This window comes from Podarcis pityusensis (genome assembly GCF_964106645.2).
Source record: "Podarcis pityusensis genome assembly, chromosome: 1".
NCBI classification, from domain to species: Eukaryota; Metazoa; Chordata; class Lepidosauria; order Squamata; family Lacertidae; genus Podarcis; species Podarcis pityusensis.
The window spans coordinates 75960861-75983598 of record NC_138028.1 but is presented as its reverse complement, the minus strand read 5'-3'; the positions used below and the strand labels follow the sequence as shown (position 1 = coordinate 75983598).

General features: G+C 42.5%; 1 protein-coding gene across 16 annotated transcripts in view; it reads left to right on the top strand.

Moving 5' to 3' along the window:
• BRSK2 (BR serine/threonine kinase 2) overlaps positions 1-22738 on the top strand; it is a 395119-nt gene that overhangs the window by 295330 nt on the left and 77051 nt on the right. For all 16 annotated transcript variants that reach the window (XM_080998644.1, XM_080998638.1, XM_080998650.1 and 13 more), the window contains exons 5-6: positions 9037-9153; positions 21269-21302. In XM_080998644.1, coding sequence (XP_080854770.1) covers positions 9037-9153; positions 21269-21302 — 151 coding nt within the window. The remainder of the gene's footprint in view (positions 1-9036; positions 9154-21268; positions 21303-22738) is intronic.

Here is a 22738-nt window from a genome sequence, read left to right as displayed (position 1 = left end):
TTTTGTACAGTTGCACATTCCTCCATGAGATTGGGGAGAGGGAGAGTAAAGGGGCATTCTTTGGGGTGTTTCAGGCAAGCGAGTCATGTGCAGAGGAAGCATAGGAGGGGCAGACCTTTTCTGATAAAGAATATCTTACTGATTTCGGAGCACAGGGTTTGCTTCTTAAAAAGCAACAAGGAGTAGTTTCCTGACAGTCTAGAGGTGTTGCATGCATTGTGAATCCACACACAAGCTTTGGGTTGCACTAAACTACGAGTGTAGACTAGCTCACAGAAAAGAGTGGTGACAGGTTATGGGGTAGATTGAATGCCAAGTCCAGAGAAAATAGGCAAGTAGCGCAGATGGGTTTATAACAGTCAACAGAGCACAAGGGAGAGCTGACGGAAATCAATAACAGCTTGAGGGTCCAATCTGAAACTCATTAAAATTAATGGAGAGAGTCCCACTTACTTTGGTAGCCGCTGGATCAGGCCGAGAGATTTTTCCTTATTAAACTATATGACCAAACTCATAAGTCCTTTAGACTGATACTTCATCAGTCCAGCAGACACTTACAGTTCCACAGTTAACAAATGGCCTGCAGGTTATTACTTACATGATCAAAGGTGCCTTAGTTTAATAAGCCATGGGGTTGTTGTTGTTTTTCAAGTTGTTGCTTGGCAGAGGTGGTACAGTTGAGTTGAAAGTAATGGGGTTTGACCTTGGAGATCTAAGTCAACTTGCCCTATGGCTCAGGCCAGCCCTCTCCACTCTCCACCCTTGTTCCAGTTTTGAACAGAAAAATATTCTAGCCATGTCCTCATATGGTCTTGTTCTGTTTTACCATTGTTCTAGACCGAGTTGTTTTATGCAGGTTGAGACTGAGGGCCAGTAACTTGCCCAAGCCATTTAGTCAGAACAGGACTGAACATGGATGTGAACCCAATTACAGGTTGAACAATCTAGTCACCTGTACCCTGCCACAGAAGTTGAGCTGGAACATTGCCGTCCACTCCTAGGATACTTTCCTGTCAACTCTTTCCTGTACTTTCCTGTCAACTCTTAAGTCTGATTGGAGCAGATTTCAAGGAAATAGATTCTGTCTTGCAGTCATTGGTTGGTGAGGGAAAGTTCTTTTTGTTACACCTTAACTATTTGTGTTATTCTGGCACCTGGTATGGTCATTTTGTGAGAGCCTTGCAGTTCCTAGGATGGTGCTGCTTATGACACTTCATAAGGAAAAACTGGAAATAGGCAGTTTGGGTGGCAGGGAGCATGGATTAGTTTGGGAGAGGGGCATTATAATTTGCGGTTTTAAATGCCAGTCAGGGGCTGACAAGATTACAAATCTTCTACTCTGCTTGGTTGTCCAGTCATGGCCATGCTGAAATTTCTGCTGCTGGTGAACAAAGTTAGCAGGGGTCTGTACTGCTTCAAAAATCTGATCAGAGATAACAGTGGGACAAACTTAATGTGTGTGCAGCATAGGAAGGAGAGAGAGAGAGAGCACTTGCAGACTGTGTTCTCTTGGTCACACCCCATTGGCCAATGTTAAATTGGCAAAACAGTCTCTGAATGAAAAAGCTTATCCACTCATGGTTTGGGTCAATGCAAATATTTTTGTTTTGTTTTTAAAGAGTTTTCTGACTTTCCTCCAAGTGAGCATATTCTTTCAATTAAAAAAATATATACCAGCAACATCAGAAATCAGTAGGATCAGCATAATGATGATAACCAAAGGCTTCCTGAAACAAGAAGCTATTTGCCCACTCCTGATTTTTTTAAAATAATATTTATATTGTATTGAAGTGATTTCAATTAAAAGAAATAAAGTGATACAGAAAAAATAAGGAAAAGTGAGGGGGCAACAACAACAAAGACACATATAAAAAAACTATCTATCTATCTATCTATCTATCTATCTATACACACACACATATATAAAATTGGTATAGTGTTGTTATCCTAATACATATATAAATATTAATAGCCTACTACATTTTGTATAAAGCCCTTCCAAATATTATCATACTTATCCAAGCAAAGTCTGCACCTGTAAGCATTCTGTTCATAGGTTGTGAGTGATGTCATATCATCAATCCAATGATTAAAGGGTATCATATCTATACTTTTCTAGTTCATCAATATCAGTCTCTTGGCCCCCATTAGGGCGCGCAAAGTCCATTTTCATTGTCCTGTTGATAATTTCCACACTGCAGGTATATAGTTCAATAGAATATTTTTCCCTGAAAGATTTGACTTTTCCTGCACAGACATTGTTACACAGTCAGCACTTTCTCACAAGACGTAAAAAGTATAGAACACTGTACAAACATATGTTTCAGGGAGGCATTGTCCTTGCCACATCTCCAACACTGAGCTATCTAGCTAACCCTTTTTTTATATACACAACTGTAAAGGAGTCCCATAAACTCAAAATATTATTTTCTGTTGTATAAGTCTTCAATTTAAATCCAGTGACACCTTGGGTATTGAGGCGAAAACATTTCCCCACTGTCTGGGAAAGCTTGTAACATTGCAAGCTTGTAGCATCAGTTGCAGCTTGTAACATTAGGGTGCCTGGTGTGCTTTCATCTTCAGCTGCTGTGTTCATGTGCAGTTATTTGAACATGGGGGTTCCTTAGGGAAATGGCCTGACCAGCAGACTTGAGAGGTCAAATCTGGGGCTAACAGGAATATCCTCTATCTTTGGATCAGCTTGCCAAGAGAGCAATTCGTGGGTTACAAGGGTGAGAGAACTGCCTGTAATTCCCAAGCAAGGGCTCCCTCACTACAGAAAGCACAGCAAATGAGGCCCAAAGTGACTTTACTCCTGTGATTTATTGCCTTGCCACAGGATGGTTGCCCAAGACTTTGAAGCACCCAGAGGTGAAAAATAGGCATGTCCAGTTTTGCATCGTGCACATTAACTTGCAAATATATCTTAAGTTAGTGACAACGTCCCCAGTAAGCGGATAAAAGCTGACAACCCAGTGCTGGTCTGTCATTCAAGCACTGGCCCAAATTACTTTGAAATGAAAGCATTTAAAGGAACAATGCACATACATATCCAACAATGGTTGTTCACCTGGAAAACCATGTTCTTCCTGGCACATTGGATCAGCATCTTGTTTTAAAAACACTGCCCAGCCTTGGGAGATAAGCAGCCTATTAGGTGAGTCAATGGCGGGGAGAGGCCAGAGCTCTTTTAGTTTCCTTTGCATCAGGTAGCTGAGCTGACAGGGAATGGTGTTTTAGAGCCTGAGGGAGCTCTGTGAGGAAGGAGGAGCCCCAGTTTTAGATTTCCTCTGAAGGCATTCCCTCTTGTGAGAAAAGAAGTAAAAACTCCACACAGCATTAAGAGGAGTCTGCATGGAAGAGCAGAGAGAACAGCTAAAGGAGTCAGGATTGGCTGGCTGTGACATCATCAAGCAGCACAGCAATTGGTCCAGCTTCTGTTTGTGTGAGTGTGTTGGCTTTTCCCTTCTGGTTTTGCAGTGCTGACAAATAAAAGTATGATTACAGGAAAGGCCCCATGGCAAACCTGATTAGGCTTCAGTGGTAATAAATAATGCCAATTATTCCATAGGGGAGGGAAAACATTGAGAGGAATTTCCCCCTGGTAATGAGTTGCAGGATTCTGTTTTCATCTTATTTTTATTTGGGTTATGAGAGGTTATTAGGGGGGAGCACTTGGAGAGGGTGATACAGGATTTTGCATGAATATTGATAAATGACAATTACTTGAGCCTCTTCCCTTTCCATCGCCTGAGGCCATGTCTGCTGAGATATACAGGCAGGACTCGTAGTAATCTTTGTGTATATGTTCATGTGGGGGCAAACGAAAAAGGAATAAGAGCTTTGTTTGCATCCTTCGCACTAAAAGGAGGGGACTGATTTAGAAGCCATATGTCAGGGTACTACAGTAGCAAAATGAAAAGAGCTGCTTTTGATTCTGCAAGCTGTAACTTGTTGTAAAATGCCACTGCGTACGCACATACCTTTTATTAAAAGAGAATTCAGACTTTTGAGTCAAAGAGTCTGAGATGTTCACAAAATGTTAAGCATCATTTAGAAACAGACTTAAGGCAGTTCCACTACATGGAGCAAAGGCCAGTCTCCATGCAACACAAGGTGCTTGGCTCCACACACCCCTTCCAACATTGTGCAGACATTTATCATTTGACTACCACTGCAAGGTGGTTTCTCTCATTGAGACCACATCATCTGCTCAGAACATCACAGAACAGTAGGCTATGGAAGCAGGCTATAGAAGCAGAAAACGTCTTTTTTTTGTTATCTTTATTTTTATTGTATTAACGCCCCTGAATGGTTTACAAGAAATCTTAAAATTATCAGAAAACCCCCAGTAAAAAACAAGTAATTTAAAACATTTAAAAGATAAATAAAATGAACTGTAAAAGATTAAAGCACATCAACATTTATGTGTCTAGATAGACCTACCTAAACAAAAATGTTTTAAGTAGGTGCTCAAAGGAGTACAGGGAAGGCACTTGCCTGGTGTCAACAGACAGGGAGTTTCAACGTGTAGGTGCTGCCGCGCTAAAACATTCATCTCCGGGTCATGGGTTCAACCCCCGCGTTAGGCAAGAGGATTCCTGCATTCCAGAGGGTTGGACTAGATGACCCTTGTGGTCCCTTCCAACTCTGTAATTCTAGGATTCTGTGATTCCTATGTTCCTTTTAAGACTTCTGCCTGACTTCTTGGAGAGATAATTAAAGAAGGCTTCTGGTCAAGGTTGACAGGGGTAGGATAGATGGACCATTAGTCTGATTCAAAATAAAATCAAACTTTGTATCATATTGCAGGCGTACTCATAGATCCATTTGTGCAATTTGATTATGTACTGTGATGTGTGCAATGCAGGAAAAGCCTCCACTTTCTGGACTATGCACCTTAACATTTCATGATCAGGGAGTTGTTGTTTTTTGCTTCCCCCTCCCCCCACACTTATATGCACTCCATACATACATGCATACCCACATACTTACAGAAATATCCTTTTAGGAGCCATGCTTCAGGAAGAATCTGCAAATCTACTATCCTCAGAAGGGCTGTAGCCTTTGTTAGCTGCCATTCTAAATGGGGCTGGAACATTATTTCTGATATGCCGTGTACTGTGCGGTTCTTCCTCTTTCATCTTCCCTGTTGGCATATGTGGCTCTGTGTGAAGCACTTTCCCTCACTCGTTCACCAAACCACTGCCTTATTTAATCCTCCTTTCCAGCCAATGTGTAGAAAGCCCCAGGGGCATTTCAGTCTCTAGAACAATGAAAGGGTATTGTGTCCTCTTTCACCTACAGACCGAGGAGGTGACACCAATCATGTAAGACATGGAACCAGAGAGATCAGCTGGAAAGGAACCAAATGAAGTTCATTTACCCTGCAATGTTCCATTAAATGCTGAGCAATTAGCACATGTTGTGGGGTTTTGCTTTTGTTTTCTTTCACTTTAGCACAAGGGGGTTCTTTTTCCATATTAATTAGATCATCCAGGCTGTTGGTCTCTTAAAGAAATTGCATCTAACATCCATTGCTCCACTAATCTCTTTGCCTTTTATGTTGGTTTTTAGCAAATGGAGACTGGGGGACAATGCAGATGTTGTATATATAATAATAATAATAGTTCTGCTTTGAGCTGAACTTACCTTAGCACATGTCCGCATTCCTAGTTTGTCAGGGGTAAATGATTATCTGAGGCATCAGCAGAACATATTTGAGCTGTGCCGTCTACTGTGACAATATATGAAAATCAGTACTGTGTATTGTTACTTGACTGAAAATTGCTCCAAACATTCCTCACTACAGAAATGTATGTGCACAGAAAAACCATAAATCTGACATCATGCTTGTCACATGATATGCCCTTGTGATCTTCAATATCTACTCCCTCTTTCCCAAAAGTAAGGCTTTGATGCCTCTGAATACCAGTTTCTGGGAATCACAGGTGGGCAGAGTACTGTTGCACTCAGGTCCTGCCTGGGCGCTTCCCACAGGCATCTGGTCAGCCACTGTGAAAACAGGATGCTGGACTAGATGGGCCACTGACATGCTCCAATAGGCTCTTTTTAGATCCTAGCACAGGTAGGGAAGCCATATGGACCCCTCCATCATTTTATGCAGCCCTCAGCAAAACAAAAAGGAAGGGGGGAAGCTGCCCCATTTTTCTGCCCCATCTCTGTTTCTTCCTTCCTGTTCATTTCCTCCTTGTTTCCCCACACACCCCACATTGTCCATGTTGTTTCAGAACAACTGGAGGGGGCAGCCATGTAGCAGAATTTGGGATGGTGTCACTGCAAGCCCGCGGCAGTTTGTTTGAAATAATTTATCTGATAAAAAGAAATGGATAACTTTTTTAAAAAAACACCATTTGATGGGTGTTTTTTGAGGGAGATTTCTGGGAAGAAATTGTTAGGTTTTGTGTGTGTGTGTGTGTGTGTGTGTGTGTGTCTGTGTGTGTAGCATACCAGTCTGAAAGCACTTACTTTCACTTGCCTTCCAGATCAGCAGCTATGTTGTTCTGGTTTTTCCTTTTTTATTATATTTTTTAGTGGTGTACTTATGTGAGAATTCCTTTAAACCCAGTGGGACTTACCTCTGAGTAGACTTGCATAGGATCGATAATAATAATCTGAGGAAGCCATTACTGACACCAACTTGAATAAAATATTGGGGGGCACCCACCCAAACTTCTCCCTGCATCCCCACACTTCTGAGGAGCGCACCTTCCTCTGCCATGTGCAACTGGGCCCAGACCTCCCCTTCCTCCAACCTGTTTGCCTCTCACCCCTCCCCCCATGCAAGAAGTTTCTGCCCACTAGCCCCCATCCCCACCCGCTCGCCTCTCCTACTGGCCTGCCTGCCCTTCCTCAGCTGCCCTGCTTGGAAATGGCACTGAAAGCTGGGAGACAAGCCAGGAAAAGAGGTTGGCACCTGGCTGCAGAGGAGGTGGCTGCCCAAGAGAGGGAGCGAGATGCCAACTTGCAGAAAATATTGGGCAGGTCCATTCCCCCTAAATATTTTAGGGGGACAAAGGACCAGGGCCCCATAACATTGGCACCTATGGAAGCCAGTGTGAAATTAGTTAATTTTTGTCTCTGGCTCTGATGGTCACTGGCTCTGGCTCTGCCCACCAAAGGATTACCCCTGAGGAAATGTGACTTCTAACAGTTACACATCACTGGTTTTAAGTTCTTTTTTTCTTTTTTGTTAATGTTGACAAATTCATTAAGTAGTCTTTTTTACCCCAATAATTTCCGTAATGCAGAAAAAACAATAAACAAGCTTATTTTTTAGAAGGCAGTGTTGCTATCTAGACAGATATAAATTTCACCCTGAGAGGATGAGTCAAACACTGTGGAACCTTGCAGAGATGTTCTCAAGGGATGACTAGCAACTGCTCATTATTCTGAGCTACATTTTTGTTAAGCTTCTATTTTCATGTCCAAGTGTGCAGCTTCATTGAACTGGGATGGGCTAGCTCAGGCACTGCGAAGCTCCCTGTAGACTTAAAAAAAATCACTAGGACTTTTTCATAGCTCACTCCCTGATGTCCAGGACTTACGACAAAAAGGGGTGTTGGTACTGAGCCTGCTGTGGAAACCACATTGAAAAGCTGAAGTGTGTTTTGACTATTCCAAACCAAAAGTCAAATAAATAATTTCAAGTCAGTCATACTCTTTATAATAATCCTCCTACCTGGAAAGAGTGGGGTCAGTGTTCTATGACAACCTATTGGGTCCCAACCTCAAGAATCCTAGTAATCGAAGTTATCAAAGGCTGCTAGATGTCCTGCCAGGAGCAATGGGATGCAGTTACTATGAGTGAACTCATGACCAGCAAGCTCAGAGCTCTTCCACACTTCGTTTTTTCCCCTGCCTAGAAAGCATGGGTCTGAGAGTTTTTCACTTGAAAACTTTCTAGGCATGGGTCCAAGCAGTTTTCCATTTGTCCTGCCACTTTCCCTGGGTAAACTCTCTCTTTACTGCTGAATTTGAGAAAATGTCAGTCTGCAGGAAACCCAACTGACGTTTGCTCCGATTCAGCAGTAAGGAGTAGGTTTGCTCTGGGGTGCAGCAAGAGAAATGGAAGTGTAGGCAAGCCTTTAAGGTCAAAGTGAGAAAGACAACATCCAACTGATCCTGGAGCTGCAGAGCGACCAGCCACTCAACTATCATTCCCTGAAAAGAAAAGCTGGGAATAGCGCTCATAGTGGATAGTCAGCACCAAGGAGCTGAGTGATTGTCTATTTGAGATGGGTGGTGTTGGAAGGGGCACTGTTAATGGTAGCAATCTTCCTTGTTTTCTTTTCATCAGCCAGAGTGGGCATAGATCATGCTGTCATCATCTGGTCGCTGTTATAAACAAGCCAAATCCATCAACATCCTGAAATGCTACTTTTGATTTGATTTGCACTCCCCGGTTCAACAAATGGTGTCCAGTGCTGCCCAGGTTTCGTTTCCTTTAGAAGGATGTCAAGGGAGACCTACTGGCATTTCGTAATATTTGCACTTACATACACATGTACCAGGTGGAGCATAGGTGGAGGCTCAGAGCAGACATCCCAAAATCTCTAGAGAGAACCTAAGCCTTTATTCCCAATGAAGGTCTCTCTTTCCAGAAGAGCCCAGGAGTTTGGGTCAGTCTCCTTAAGAAAGGGTAGGTCCTCGGCTACTCTTCCAGGACCATTGAGAAAATCCTCAGCAAACCAACAGGTTCCATTAACCCCTCTCCTGTACAGTCTTACAATTGAGAATCACAGGACGGGAAAGTACTCCAAGAGGATATCTATCCCAATCCCATAACTTTTTTCAAAAGTATCATCTTCCCACCCCCATTTCTTTTTTTTTTTATAATAAAACAGAGAGAAGTGTGGCAGGAAATAACCCTTGAGTCTTGTTTTCTCCCAAGCCAATGAGATCAATTGGAAGCAATTACAGAGCAAATGAGCCTCATATATTGCCAGGTGGCTTTTGCCTGAAGAGTAGGGACTGCTCTCTGTCTTAACCCATGACCTGCTCCTCTCTTCACAGCCACAGGGATTTAAAACCAGAAAACCTATTGCTGGATGAAAAGAATAACATCCGGATAGCAGACTTTGGGATGGCGTCACTGCAAGTCGGCGACAGTTTGCTTGAAACAAGTTGTGGGTAAGTTGCAATGAGGCCATAAAGCAGAGGTGGCTAGCCAGTCAGTTACTACTAGTCCTGATGACCAAATCAGAATTCCAGGTTCAGAGGTGGCATGGAAGGGGGCTATGCCCTCCTGTGCTGTTGGTGGGCTGCCCAGAGGCAAGTGGGTTGTTGCTGTGGGAAACAGGACCCTAGTCTATGTGGACCTTTGGTCTTATCCAGCAGGACTTTTCTTATGCTACATCCATCCCTTCCCATCTTAAGAAAACTCTGCAGTATTGGGGGGGGGGGGCACAGGATGTAGATGGGCTCCTGGTAGTTCAGCAGCGCCAGGGTACATTGTTTGCACAAAAGCAAGTATCCAGTATGTACTTCCTAGTGCAACACAGAGGTTAATTTTCCTAACAGAAATGAAAACCACATCTCATCTTGACAAGAAACAGCTTGGACTGTTAAGAGGTGGGATACTGATAACCTCAATCACCTATAACAAAACATCCCTTCCCCGCACTGCTTTTTGTTAACTTAAAACAATAAGCATCAAGCTTCCAGGCTTGGAATCCGAGGTTTTTTAATGCAAACGTCCTGGAGAGATTTCTTCAGAATTTTTGTGAGATGGCTTCCACACACTGTTCCACTCGCAGTGGGAGAGAGTGGCATGCATTGCAGTAAATAAATAAAACTTCCTACACACGCTTACATAAGAGACCTTTTTTTTAAAAAGCACCCAACACACCACCACCACAACAAGCAAAGATTTGTTTTCCTTTACAGTAAAGCCTCTGGTTTCATACTGTATATATACAACGAATTGCAGTTCAAATGCAACCATTAAAAGCCTACAGGCATATGCATTTATGAGTTTCTACAGCAGAGGAGAAATCCCCACCCAAAACACCTAAAAATAGAAAGCAGAGCTGTTTAAATATGCTTTTAAAATCCCCAAAGACTATAATAGCCAGATTTTCCCTTGTGTTTAGACTACTATGGAGATTCAATTGCAGGTTTCCCCCAGGAATTTAGACTTGCTATTTATGGAACCTCTGTACGCTGCCACCACCTACTGGTAGTAATGAAGAATTTGACTGACCCCACTGCTGTTGTCCAGTAAGCAGCACTTTCCAAGATTTTTTCTTTCTTTCTCATGGTTGCAAAGAGATCTGGAAAGTAAGCAGTCTGGTAGACATCAGTGGCACACATCAGCAAATGCAGAGACTTGTAATTTGTACTACTGGTATTTAACTTGCTTCTTGTAACAGCAAGCCCATAGGATGATACAGAACCCAGGTGAGAACAGAGGCAAGAGGGTTTCCATATTTTTCTAGGGCATGTTCCTCAAGTATTTACCTGGAACTAGTGCTTTTATTCTAGAAAAAAGGTGCTGGTACTGTGTACCCTTGAGTACCCCCCCAAAAAAAAGCACTGCCTGGAACGGAACACTCATTCAGCAGAAATGGATTCTGTTAACATACTCTTCTTATGCAGAACATTTAATACCCCACCAACTGACCTTGTGGGTTCTCACATCAGCTTACAAAATAACAATAAAAATAAAGGCAATCTACATGTAACAACTGAAGCAACATTCATATAAACACCGAAAGACCAAAACAACAACAACCAAACAGCTGCGCAGGTCAAGCAGCAGGGCCCCATATATAAAACCAATTCCAACACAGCAGCTAAAAGACCTCCTGAATAAAAAAGCCACAATGCATTTCCTGAAAAGATGGATGGGACCTGTCCAGCAGCTCCACAGTGAGGGTACCATCACTGAGAAGGTGCTGGTTGTAATAGCTTCTGATCACACACAAACTTAAGGCACGAAAGAGGTCATGTGGGAGAACCTGACCATTAGAGTATCCAGGGACATGGAAATGGGGAAGGTGACTTAGGAAGGGTCTATGAGTAAAGCAGGGGGTTCCTTGGGTTCAAAATATCCCTCAACGAGCACATAAATTGGAACGGCAGCTATGCTAACCAACTCACCTCATTTTTCATGTAGAGGGCTATGTAGAATGCACACACATCGCTCAGTGGAAATAACTATTATGTCACTGTCTTAAACTTCAACATGGCTCCTTTGAGCCAGTGAGCCCATTCAGTTTATGAGCATGTTGGTGAGCAGAGGGTGGGAACAAGCCCATTAATTATAATCTTTGCTTGGGATTTACCTGTCAGTCTCTTTAGTCTGTCTGTTATGCTGCTTTTGTCTCATTCTTAACTGTTAGTGTCTTGGCAATTTGGGCATCATTTAATCCCTACTTTGGACACATATCTTGCAGCAGAACCATAGATGGTATGATGATGATGATGATGATGATGATGATGATGATGATTAATATACCCCACCCATCTGGCTGGGTTTCCTCAGCCACTATCGGTGGCTTACAGCATATATAAAACATAGTAAAATATCAAAAATAAAAAACTTTCCGATACAGGGCTGCCTTCAGATGTTTTCTAAAAGTTATGTAGTTCTTTATCTCCTTGACATCTGAAAGGAGGCCATTCCACAGGGAGGGAGCCACTACCGAGAAGGCCTTCTCCCATTTATCTCCTGAACCACATTTTAAGTCAGATTCACCATAGCAGGGATGTTGACCTTGTGGCCTCCCTATGCTGTTGGAGCACAACTGCGGCAACTCCAAGCAGCATGTCATATGGTCAGGGGTGATGGAAGCTGTAGTCCAGCAATGTTTGAAGGGCCAAAAGGTCAGCCACCCTCCATTTCATTGCTTTTCATTGCCTCTGCTCTATTCACACCTTCTTTTTCAAATGAAAGAATCTATGTAGTTCTATTGGAGCATTCTCTCCCCCCCCCCCTTAACAAAAAAAAATCACTTCCCAATTTTAGATTGCCCTGTAGGTTCATACAAGTTAGGAGCTAACCGGCAGGTAATGTAGCAGATGGCACTGTCAGCCCAGCCTAGAATCTCAGAGGGCAAACGTGCTAATCTGTGGGTAGTGCTGGAATTCAAACCTCAGAGCCTGGAGCAGAACAAAGCCCCGTGTTGCTGCCTTAAAATGCACTAATAAAGAAATCAATGGAAAGGAAGAGACGTGAATGTAATAAACACAACACAGCAGCTCTCCGATCCCCTGCTTTGCTGATACATTTTAAGCACCATCACTAGGCCTCCATGTGAGCTATTACACCACTTCATTAATTCTCCTGGCATGTAGCCCAGCATGGCTGATACTGGTGCCTTGCGTTGTTGTATCTGGTAAGGGAGGAGTGAGGGATGCACAGTGTCGTGCCATACAATTTCAAACGTGGGAGGGGGGGTGAAGGATGGAGGGGAAGTCAGAATTCTGACCAGTCTTCTCCTAGGGCCCTTAGTTAAACCTGCATCAGAGCTTTTCACAGAAACAGTTTCGCCTATGCTTTGTCCTCAGTGTGGAGCCAGTGCTTGCAGACATCTTTTTTTTTCCTCAAGTGAATCCTGAAAGAGCCATTAAATCTTAACAGCTACATACTCCTGTGTGCTCAGAAGTTGATTTTCTAGCAGAGAGAGAGAGAGAGAAAGAGAGAAAGGAAATATGTGTTGGATAACAGTATGCGCTATTGATGGCCACGAAAGGAATCTCCAGTTAACTTTTATTTGGTGAACTGTAGGGATCAAATTGTGTTTGATGCTGCAGCGAAGCAGATATTCTGTATTGCTGGAGTGTAAAAGTTCAAGTGCTCTGTTAAAGACTTTTCTATACAGATCAAGCCTGTCCATCCCAGTGCCCTCTTAGGGAAGGATCCATTAGGTCATCCACCTCTGGCTGGCTTTAGAAAGGCTGCAGTATGTAGCCTTGAACATTACCTTTAGGCAGCTGCTGCTTTGGGTTTTTGTGTGGGATTTATTTATTTATTTATTTATTTATTTACATTCCATCATTCAGTTATAGCTTTTGCTGGGATTTACTCATTAGATCAGCACAGATTGTTTGCTTCTAACGCTGATGCCTATAGATAAAAACATCCCTGGAGGAAACGATAAAAAGTGCAGCCTTGATTGTTTTTTGTATATCTTAGAGAACATTGAATAGGGAAGCTGGGGAGGAGAAGCAGGCTAGCTTTTTCATTGACATAATTTGCCACTGCCTGATTTGACTGCACATCAAGCCTTGATCGTAATAAATCCCTCATTTCTAGGAACCCTCCGCTGTTCACATCTTCATAGGGAGGGCAGAACAGTTTTAAACATGTGCACACACATACATGCAACTGAGGGGAATAATGTGCCACATTTGAGGTTTGTTGGGAGAATGGCAGCCCCTGAAGCTCTGCTTACTGTAGAAATCACACACCCGGGCAAGTTTCATGCTGATGAGCTGGTCCCTGAAGCACAGGGGTAATTCAGCAAGACTTTGCATTTCTCCAAGAGCCAGGGAGGCCCATGAGCAAACAGCAGAGAGTGGATGGAGCTGGGGAGTTGGCACGATGCAGCTTTTATTAGTTCAGATTTCTTCATTCTCTCGCTTGCCTTTACCTTCCAGGCAAAGAAAATTCAAGGCAATTAAATGCTGGGAAGGCTCTCCCATCTGTCCCAGAGCCACTTCTCCACCGCATGATGCTTTTATGATATTGCAGATTGCTAGTTATAGCCCCCTGGTGCTTGACTGCCACCAGGGGGAAAGTCAGGATGGCTTTGTTATGATGAAGGTATCTGGCTGGGACACGGTAACTTTCTGTTTTGCCATGTTTTGCCTATGTTGACCTGGAATTAGCTGCAACTCTCCAATGGTTTGACTTCACCCCCAAAGGTGTGCTCTTCCATTGTTTCCCGAGACAGAAGGATGCCAACAAAGCTGCAGTGGTACAGCTGGTGGTACAGTGGTACAGTGATGGACTTTCTTTCCTTTCGTCCCCTGCTTTCCTTAGTTAGATCACAAGCCTCTTTGGATCAGGTCCTAAGACATCTTCAAGAAGTTTATAAATACTACCTAACATATGACTGTGGTTTAACTGTCCCCTTCCACACCCCCTCCAGACTCAGGAATTACTGTAATGTATTCATAACTGCATTTACTTGGGTCCTTTGGATGAGAAACATGACAGTTAAATATACTTGAAGCTGGGCTGAATGTGTAGCACATACATGCCTTAGGATCATATCTGGTCTCCTTGTGGCTGTTGCACTTTTTTTTCATTCTTAGAGTAAAGGGGCTTTGCTTGTTTGTATACATAGTTGCTCTGGAGCTACACACCATACATTGAATGCACATTATTCTTTCCCCACCCCAAGAATCCTGGGAACTATAGTTTATCCCTCACAGATTCAGTTTCTAACACCCTTCACAAACTACAGTTCTCAGGATTCTTTAGGGGAAATGATGTACTTTAAATGCTTGGTGTATTCGCAGCCTGTGTCTATGATATGTATCACTCTCTCTGCTGCAGACAGACACACAAATGCATATTCATGTAAGTGGGGACTGGACTAATTTTAAGCTAATTCAAGTCCTAGCTATATAATGGCTATATAAAGGTAACTGCCCTTGTAGATGGAAAGGGGTTTTGCTTGGGGCTGTGGGATCTTGAAATGGCATGCAAAGGGTCTTCTCACATAAATGCATTGTGCAAATATATACCAAGTATCTGTAACCTCTATTATGATATAATTATAATTTGGTTGTAAAATATAGAAAATATAGAAAATTGATGCAACAAGGTCCCGTTAAAAGATTCTCTGGCCAGCAAGGCCTGAGATTAACTATCAACAGAGAAGCAAGGTGAGCTAGGAGCCTCAGCTGGACAGCTCTGTGAGGCAAACATTCTCTTAAAAAAGTAAAGACTTGAGCAGGAGAACTTCCCAGAGGCTTATGCCTCATGTTAATTAGCATTAGAGGTGCTATTTCCCTTCCAATTGCCAAAATTCCTTAGGCCTGGAAATTGCAGAGGTGGTTATTGAGGGTTTTGACATTTTCTCACTTCCTTTTTGCTCATGTTAATCTCCTGGAAATTTAACTCCTCTTTTTTTATTTTCAGTTTGCACAGTTACCGCTTCTCCTGTTTTCTTATCATAGCTTGGGTGGGGGAATGAGTCCCCTGATATAAAGGAATTGCTGCGGGCAGCCAGGCTGATTGGGAAACAAGCTGTAGCACTAAGTCTCTGTGCTGCTTCACACAAAATCCCTCTGCTCAAAGTGAGCAGTAACTATGATGAAGTTGACACATCTGTGTGGTTTGATTCCACCCTAAACCAAATCCTCAAAGAAGCATTCTCTACAGAATAACAATTATAAAAATGGTGTGGCTGGTGAGAGGTCCTTTACTAACTGTTTTTGTGCAGCAGCGTTTTGCATCAGTGCCTCTGTAGGGAATCCTTGCTCTCATTCAGCAGGCTACGAATATATGGGAGAGATGAAATGATTTGTTCCAGTTTTATTCTGATACAGGTGGTGGTGTAGAACTGTACCAAGAAGGGTGCATCTGCACCACCTGGCACGATGCCTCCCCTCTCCTGACATACTGTGAACAGCTGGTAGACTCTATGCATCATCCCAAGAGAGGCTTCTGATCAGGGCTCTATTTCTGTGTGTTTTTGTAGGGAAGTCGGCACCTCAGAGGCAGACTCTTGATTTTTTTAAACTGCTGTTGTGTTTGCCTAAGGTCAGATCACTTCAGTAAAAATTAAATTTATTATCTAAAACTGTAGCTGCCTTTCCATCCATAGAACCACAGAGTTCTATGTTTGGAACTCTGTACTGACTCCCCACCACACCCCCACTATATTCCTCATTATGTTCAAGAAGATTGCCTGCTCAAAGGAAACATGGAAACCTTATTTAAGAATATAAGAACAGCCTGCTGGATCCGGCCAACAGATGGGGTCTCCATATAGAAAATCCACCATGCAGATTGCACACTCTTTGATTTTCTTCTCTGATGGCTCTGTACTTGGATCCAGCATCCTATTCTCCCAGTGGCCAACTACTTGCCTGTGGGAAACCAGTGAAAAGAAAATGAAAGAGCACCCTCCCCTCACATGATTTCCAACTACTGGTATGGTATTCAGAAGCATTGCTGCTTCCAACTGTGGAGGTATAGCACACCCCCGCTGGAGCTATTCTTCTGCTGCTCTTTTTCATGTGTGAATTGTAAATGTTCACAGAGCAGCAGAGGAATGTACTTGGAAAAGAAGGGGCAAAGTAATTCAGATAGAAATGTACACTGGATCACTTCTGTAGGCATCATACCAAAGTCAAGATATTCCTCTACTCCCAGGCATTTGATGGGGTGAGATGGTGGCTTTAATGATTTTTAAAGATGATTTTCTCTTATGTTTTGTCTGCTGGGGTTATGTCACTTATTATTTTGTTGTATATTATTGCCTTGTTTTAATTTTTGTGTATTTTGATCTGCTGTAAGATGCCTTGAGACTTTTTTATTTTTAGAAAGAAAGAAGCATTTCAGGAATTTTATAAATGAAACTAATAATAAACGAAACTAATAGGAAAAACAGAAATCATTGCCTGAATTGCAGCACCTTTAGTTCCCTACATTACTACTGTCCCTTTCCAAGCAGCCCTTTGCAGATCCAGAGGTCCTCTTTTTTTATAGGTAAAGACCCTGACAATTAGGTACATTGAAGATACATGTTTGCAACTGGAAGGTGTGCTTCAGATTTATCAATAAGTTCTGCATTGTTGTATTTTGGTAGGGTCTCTCCCATTTTTAAATGTTCGTATGTTTTGTTTTGTATTTCACCTACCCATCCACCCACATTTACTGTAAGCCACACAGAGAATTTTATGTTATGGGGTGGCAAGACCACCTATTTAGTACTGCTGGTTTCCTATGTTGACATTTCTTGGACTTCTGAGATGATCCTGTGGAGGTGATCCCATAATAATGTGTGAACCAGATCTAAAATGCGTATTTCCTGAACCCAAAAACTTGCATGTTCCAACTCAGTCTCATGTCCATTAAGTCCTGCTGCTGCTTTTTCTACATGATGCTTAGAGAATAACTTGAACCTAAATATTAGTAAGACAAAGGAGATGGTGTTGGACTTCTGGAAGAAGAGAGGGGAACCTGCCCCGTTGTATATCGGGGGGGGGGTGGCTGTGTGGAGAGAGTCTCCTCCTTTAAATTCCTGGGAGTTTACCTTAGTGAGGACTTCACTTGGAAAATCAGCATAACTCAGGTGGTCAGAAAGGCCCAACAGAGACTCCATTTCCTCAGGGTTTTGCGAAAGAATAATTTTAAACAACAATTGACGAACTCCTTTTACCGTTCCACAATAGAAAGTGTCCTTTCATATTGTATCACAGTGTGGTATGCTGGCTTGAAAGTCTCTACAGAGGGTGGTGAACACAGCACATGATATCATGGGCTGTCCCTTGAGTCCACTAGATGACATCAAGGGAGGGAGGTTCGTTTAATTTCAGTGTACACAGGTTGTACAATGACAATAAAGGTATTATTATTATTATTATTCTGTGGACATGGGGGTTTGGAAGGCATAATTTACAGCAGAGAAGCTTTAAGCAGTAGGAAGCTGCTTAATCTGGCCCCAGCCTGCCAGTTTTCCTCTGCTGTGCTCTCTACCAGCTACTTTTCTGACCCGTGTCTGGTATGCAGTTCCACCCTGAGAGATACAGAATGGGACTGTGCCACCAAATCGTTATGCTTCATGCTCAAGCCAAGGCCTACAGAATGGCATTTCAGAGTCCCATTGCTGTATATGGAGTTTGCAACTGAGGGAAGACAACCTCCATCTCCCCGCAAAGAAAAAGAAAACCCCCGGAAAACAAGAAACATTCCTAATCCTCATGCCTCTTCCAATGTACCACAACAGAGGCCGCTGGCGAAAACTGCTTCTTGATCTTGCTGAGTGATATTGTTATTGAAGACGCTGTGCAGATTGTAGCGTTACTGCCTGGAGATGCAGTAGAAAAGACGAGGATATGCCTAGGGGGAAGAGGCAGGGATAAAGTTGCTTAGATGCACATGCACTGAATAATTAGTGATAAGAGCCAAAGAAATATTCATGACTTTGTAGGAAGATAAATAGATTTTTGATTAAATTTGGATTTTCTTTTCTAAAGCAGTCAAAGCTGTTTGGTGATTGGCAGCATGGAAACGATTTTTCTGTGCATCCTAGTTGGCCTGAGGAACCCGTTTAGAGCTGTGAGCCAAGATAAAGCTGGAGATATACAGTTGCTGTGAATTGGCAGGAAATTTAGAGTGGATATGCCAAGAGCTCATGTTGCTGTCACAGCAGTTGAGGTGCAGCTGTTGAGTGGTCAGGTTAGCCTGATTTCTCTTTCCTATTTCTCCCTGACCCCCTGTTTCATCTGTATATAACATTAGCCACAGCATTTCTTTACTTCACCAGCAATTGAAAACACAAAACCCTTACTTTATTCTGTGTGGTTTAATGACCTTTTTAAACCTCACCTAGAAGATCTAATGACTGGGATCATACTCTTGGTTGAAAGTAATTGATTGCATGCTCCAGCAGGGACAATCCTTGCAGTGGGAGATGGTGTAGGGGGGAAGAATCCATTCATAGTACCATACTAGGTTGGTGGAGCTCAGGCCAGACACAGGTGGTTTTGTTGTTGGGGCCCAAAGTAAGAATCATGCAATAATACAATAATACCTGATGGCTTTTGAACATGAGGAATACACTGGCTGTGATGTGCAAGACCCGTGAACTGGATCTCCCGTGTCTTTTCTTTTCTAAAAGTTGTGGCAAGGGACAATTTGAATTAGAGCTGTGACCCTGATGGAGGGGAACTCTTCCCCTCATTTCCCTGTCTTAAATTGCTTTCTCTTAAAGGGAATGTTGTTCCCACGGGGGAGAAATATAAAGGAGCCATATTTCCCCTTCCTCAGTGCTACAGTCCCAATCCAAAACCACACACACACATTATGAGCAATTTGATTTTTTAAAAGTAGTTGGGATCTCTTGTATCTAATTTGGTCCAAACCCTCAGTGCCCTGTATTTCTGTCCACACATCCTTTTGCCTGTATGAAATAGGAAGTTTCAGATAATTTGAATGTGTTTGTGTTGTTACTACGAAGTGAAGCCCTTCCTTTGGGACATTTCTTCCATAATAGTGATAGGAGGCATTTATGCTATACCAATAACATTCCAGTGAATTCGTGCAAGGATGTGGCACAGAGATACAAGCATAATGGTCTGAAGCTGGCATTATGCACTGTGTTATTATTTCATCCCATAAGAATATATGCACAGTAATCACTTCCTGGTAATCTGCCATGTGATGGTAAAAAGAAAAAGTCTTGTTTGAAATCTGCATACATTATTAGAACTGTTTGGATCTCTCTTGCTTTGTCAGGCTGCTTCTAATGAAGGCTATAAAGCAAATGGCTACTGCTATATAATTTCCAGGATGCAAAATTATTATGTGGCAGGTTGGAATGAATAATTGATTTCAGGGAACTGTTTCTCAATTAGTTGCCAGGCAGGGAGCACAGCAGCAGACAGTGGTCTGAGCACATGTTATATTGGTGGGGGTTGCTGCTGCTGCTGTCCAATTTTTCCTCCTCACTGCTTTGATGGGCCATATGTAGAAATCATGGATCAGCAAGCTCTTTTGACCAGTAAAAACTGGAAGAGCAGAAGAAATAGGCTTAATGATGGCTACGCAATACAATTCAAGAGCACAGCTATGTATTATTTAGAGCAAATATTCTCCAGCTTCCTCTTGGTGATGAAGAAATTCTTTTAAGGCACTCTGAAGATAAGAAGCATAAAAGAAAGTGTCTTGGTTAATGCATACAACAGTGCCATGCTTTGCTTCTGTATCAATCAAACACGTGGCCCAAAGGGAGGCAAATACTTTGGGCAGACAGGCAGATAATAGACAGGAATACAGGAGGTAGACTGAAGCAAAGCAGCCTAAGATCATTAATATACTAGCTGGGTCCTGATGGAAAATCTGCTTGCTTCTCTCAGATATGCAGTGCCCAGACTAAAGGAAAACAGCAGATATGTCAGCTTTATAACAGCCCTTTGGTGTATTTCTGGCTCCCTGGAGCCAGGATGGTTTGGGGCTGTTCTACAAGTGCTTCAACGTGAACTACCTGTAGCTCCCTCCTTCAGCCAGAGTCCCCAGTAAAACAGGAAGCTAGTGCTTGATCTGCAGGGCTCCCAGTCTAAGCACCACAGTACCCAACAGTGTCATCTCATGCCATAATATTTTAAGTGGAGGCATTTGATGGATTTGCTTATGACAGTTTTAGGGACTTGTTAATTTGGATGTGCTCCTAGCTTGTTTTATGAGCAGAAATGAAATCTATTGTCAGAATAGTGAGGTATAATGACTTTTGGTTGATACTGACCTGTCTTTTGGCTCTCGTGCTTTTTGGATATATAAATTTTGCCCATTTATTTTAGTACTTCACTGTACTATTAATATTGTTATGGCCAAAAGCCTTCTATAATAAATGTGTATTAATTCAGCCATTCATTCATATTCAGCTGTGAGTCACTAGCTGACGACATCTGCCAGTTTTAAATGGTTAGTGACAACTTTCCTGTTCTTTCAGCCTATTTTTAATAATCTTACAGCAGCTGGGAGAACTTTAGAATTTCCCTGATACTGTTTGAATGGTAGGTAGAGCTGTCTCTGAAAGCCCATACTTTCAACTACAACAGTGTGGCTGCCACACTGGTGACTGGGAGCAGCTGCTGGGATCATATGACACTGGTCCTAAAGGATCTACATTGACTCCTAGTACATTTCTGAGCACAATTCAAAGTGTTGGTGCTGACCTTTGAAGCCCTAAATGCCCTTAGCCCTGTATAGCTGAAGGAGCTTCTCCATCCCCATCGTTCAGCCTGGACACTGAGGTCCAGCTCCGAGGGCCTTCTAGTGGTTCCCTCCGTGCGAGAAGTGAGGCTACAGGGAACCATGCAGAGGGCCTTCTCAGCAATGGCACCCTCCCTGTGGAATGCCCTCCCATCAGATGTCAAGGAGATAAAGAACTACACCAATTTTAGGGGACATCTGGTCAGCCCTGTATCGGGAGGTTTTTATTGTTTGACATTTTATTGTTTTATATGTGTTGGAAGCCATATTGTTGTTATTATTATTCACATAATAAATAAAAACAAGGAGGAATTCAGTACTCACTGGATCATCTTTTTTTTCTTCCAGATCACCACATTATGCATGTCCAGAAGTAATTCGGGTAAGTGAGCTTGAAATCCTTAAAATAATCCTTTTTTCAACAGCAGCAACAGCAGCAGCAACAGCAGCAGCAGCAACAACAACAACAAAAACTTATTTCTCTCTTTTATTATTGGGTATTTCTGGATAGTCCTCCACTTGTATCACATTGTCTGGTTATCTGAATAGTACAAGAGGTTTATAAGAATTCAGTACAAGGACATTCATGTGATCACTAACAGCCAGAGCAACAGTCCCCTGTGTTTACTTGGTTTTATTTTCCAATTCAAACTATTTTTTTGAGCCGTCTTCTGCCCTTTCAGTTTTCACCTAAGAAAGGTGAAACGTGCTACTCTTGGTGTGTCACTGGACAACAAGGGTATGCTACTATTGCAGCCCCTAGTGACTTGGTAAACAAAAGGTTCTGGTTCCCCCCTGTCAGACTCAGGGGACAATTGTGAATTTAAGCTTCATAAAATCAATAGCAGGGGATTGACAGCTGATGTCATGATCTGGCAAATATGACTAATTCCGAGCCCCATAAAGAACCAACTGGAAGAGAAACAGTTTTTTCATATCCTCAAGGCATCTCTAACATTTCAGGTTTTGTGCTGATTCTTCAGACTTTTTCTTACACATGCGATTCCAATACATTCTCCTTGTCATCCTGTGGATCATAGACAAGTACAAGGACATACAATACTTCTTAATAAGAGTTCTCCAGACATTTTTCTTCATGTCATGGGGTAACTTTAAAAACAAACAAATGCAGATAGTTGAATTGAAAATTAAAGTTTTCCTCTTTTAATCTTTTTTTTTTTTAAGTACTGCAGCCCTGCCCACCTCTCAACATTCAAAGGGGTTCAGAGTTCAGTGGCAGTCATAGCACAAGCCCTGACCAGCTCTGACAGCAAACTCACCTGGCTGCATGAGAGTTCCCAGTGGCTTAGTGTCAGCATGAGAGCCACTGGCAAATGAAAAGTTAGAAGTTAACTTTAAACTCCCTATTGTACCTTTTTAACCATGTCATTGTCTGCCCCATAGCAGATGTCACCTATGACATTCAGCCTGTGCAATATAACAACATGTGTGGAGCAGGTGGGTTTGGTTTTGGGGGAATGATTTCATGGGCCAAATTGAGAGACATGCTTTGGCCCATGTGCCAAAGTTTCCTCGCCTACCTTCTGAGGGGTTGACATTGGATTCACAATAACCCTTTCATCCCTTCTCCCTTCTGTGTATGCACAATGTGCACCACAATACCCGAATCCATCCTCTGGAATGGGAGGTATGTGCATAACTTCCTATCCATCTACGGCCTTCTCTCTCATCTCAGTGTTACATTACTGAAGATCTGTATACATGTCCACAGAACAGGAAAGGGCAAAGCAGCTCTAATGATCCCTAAGGCAATTCCTAAATGGGTGGGCACTATGCCCATGCTAACCTGGCTAGTGC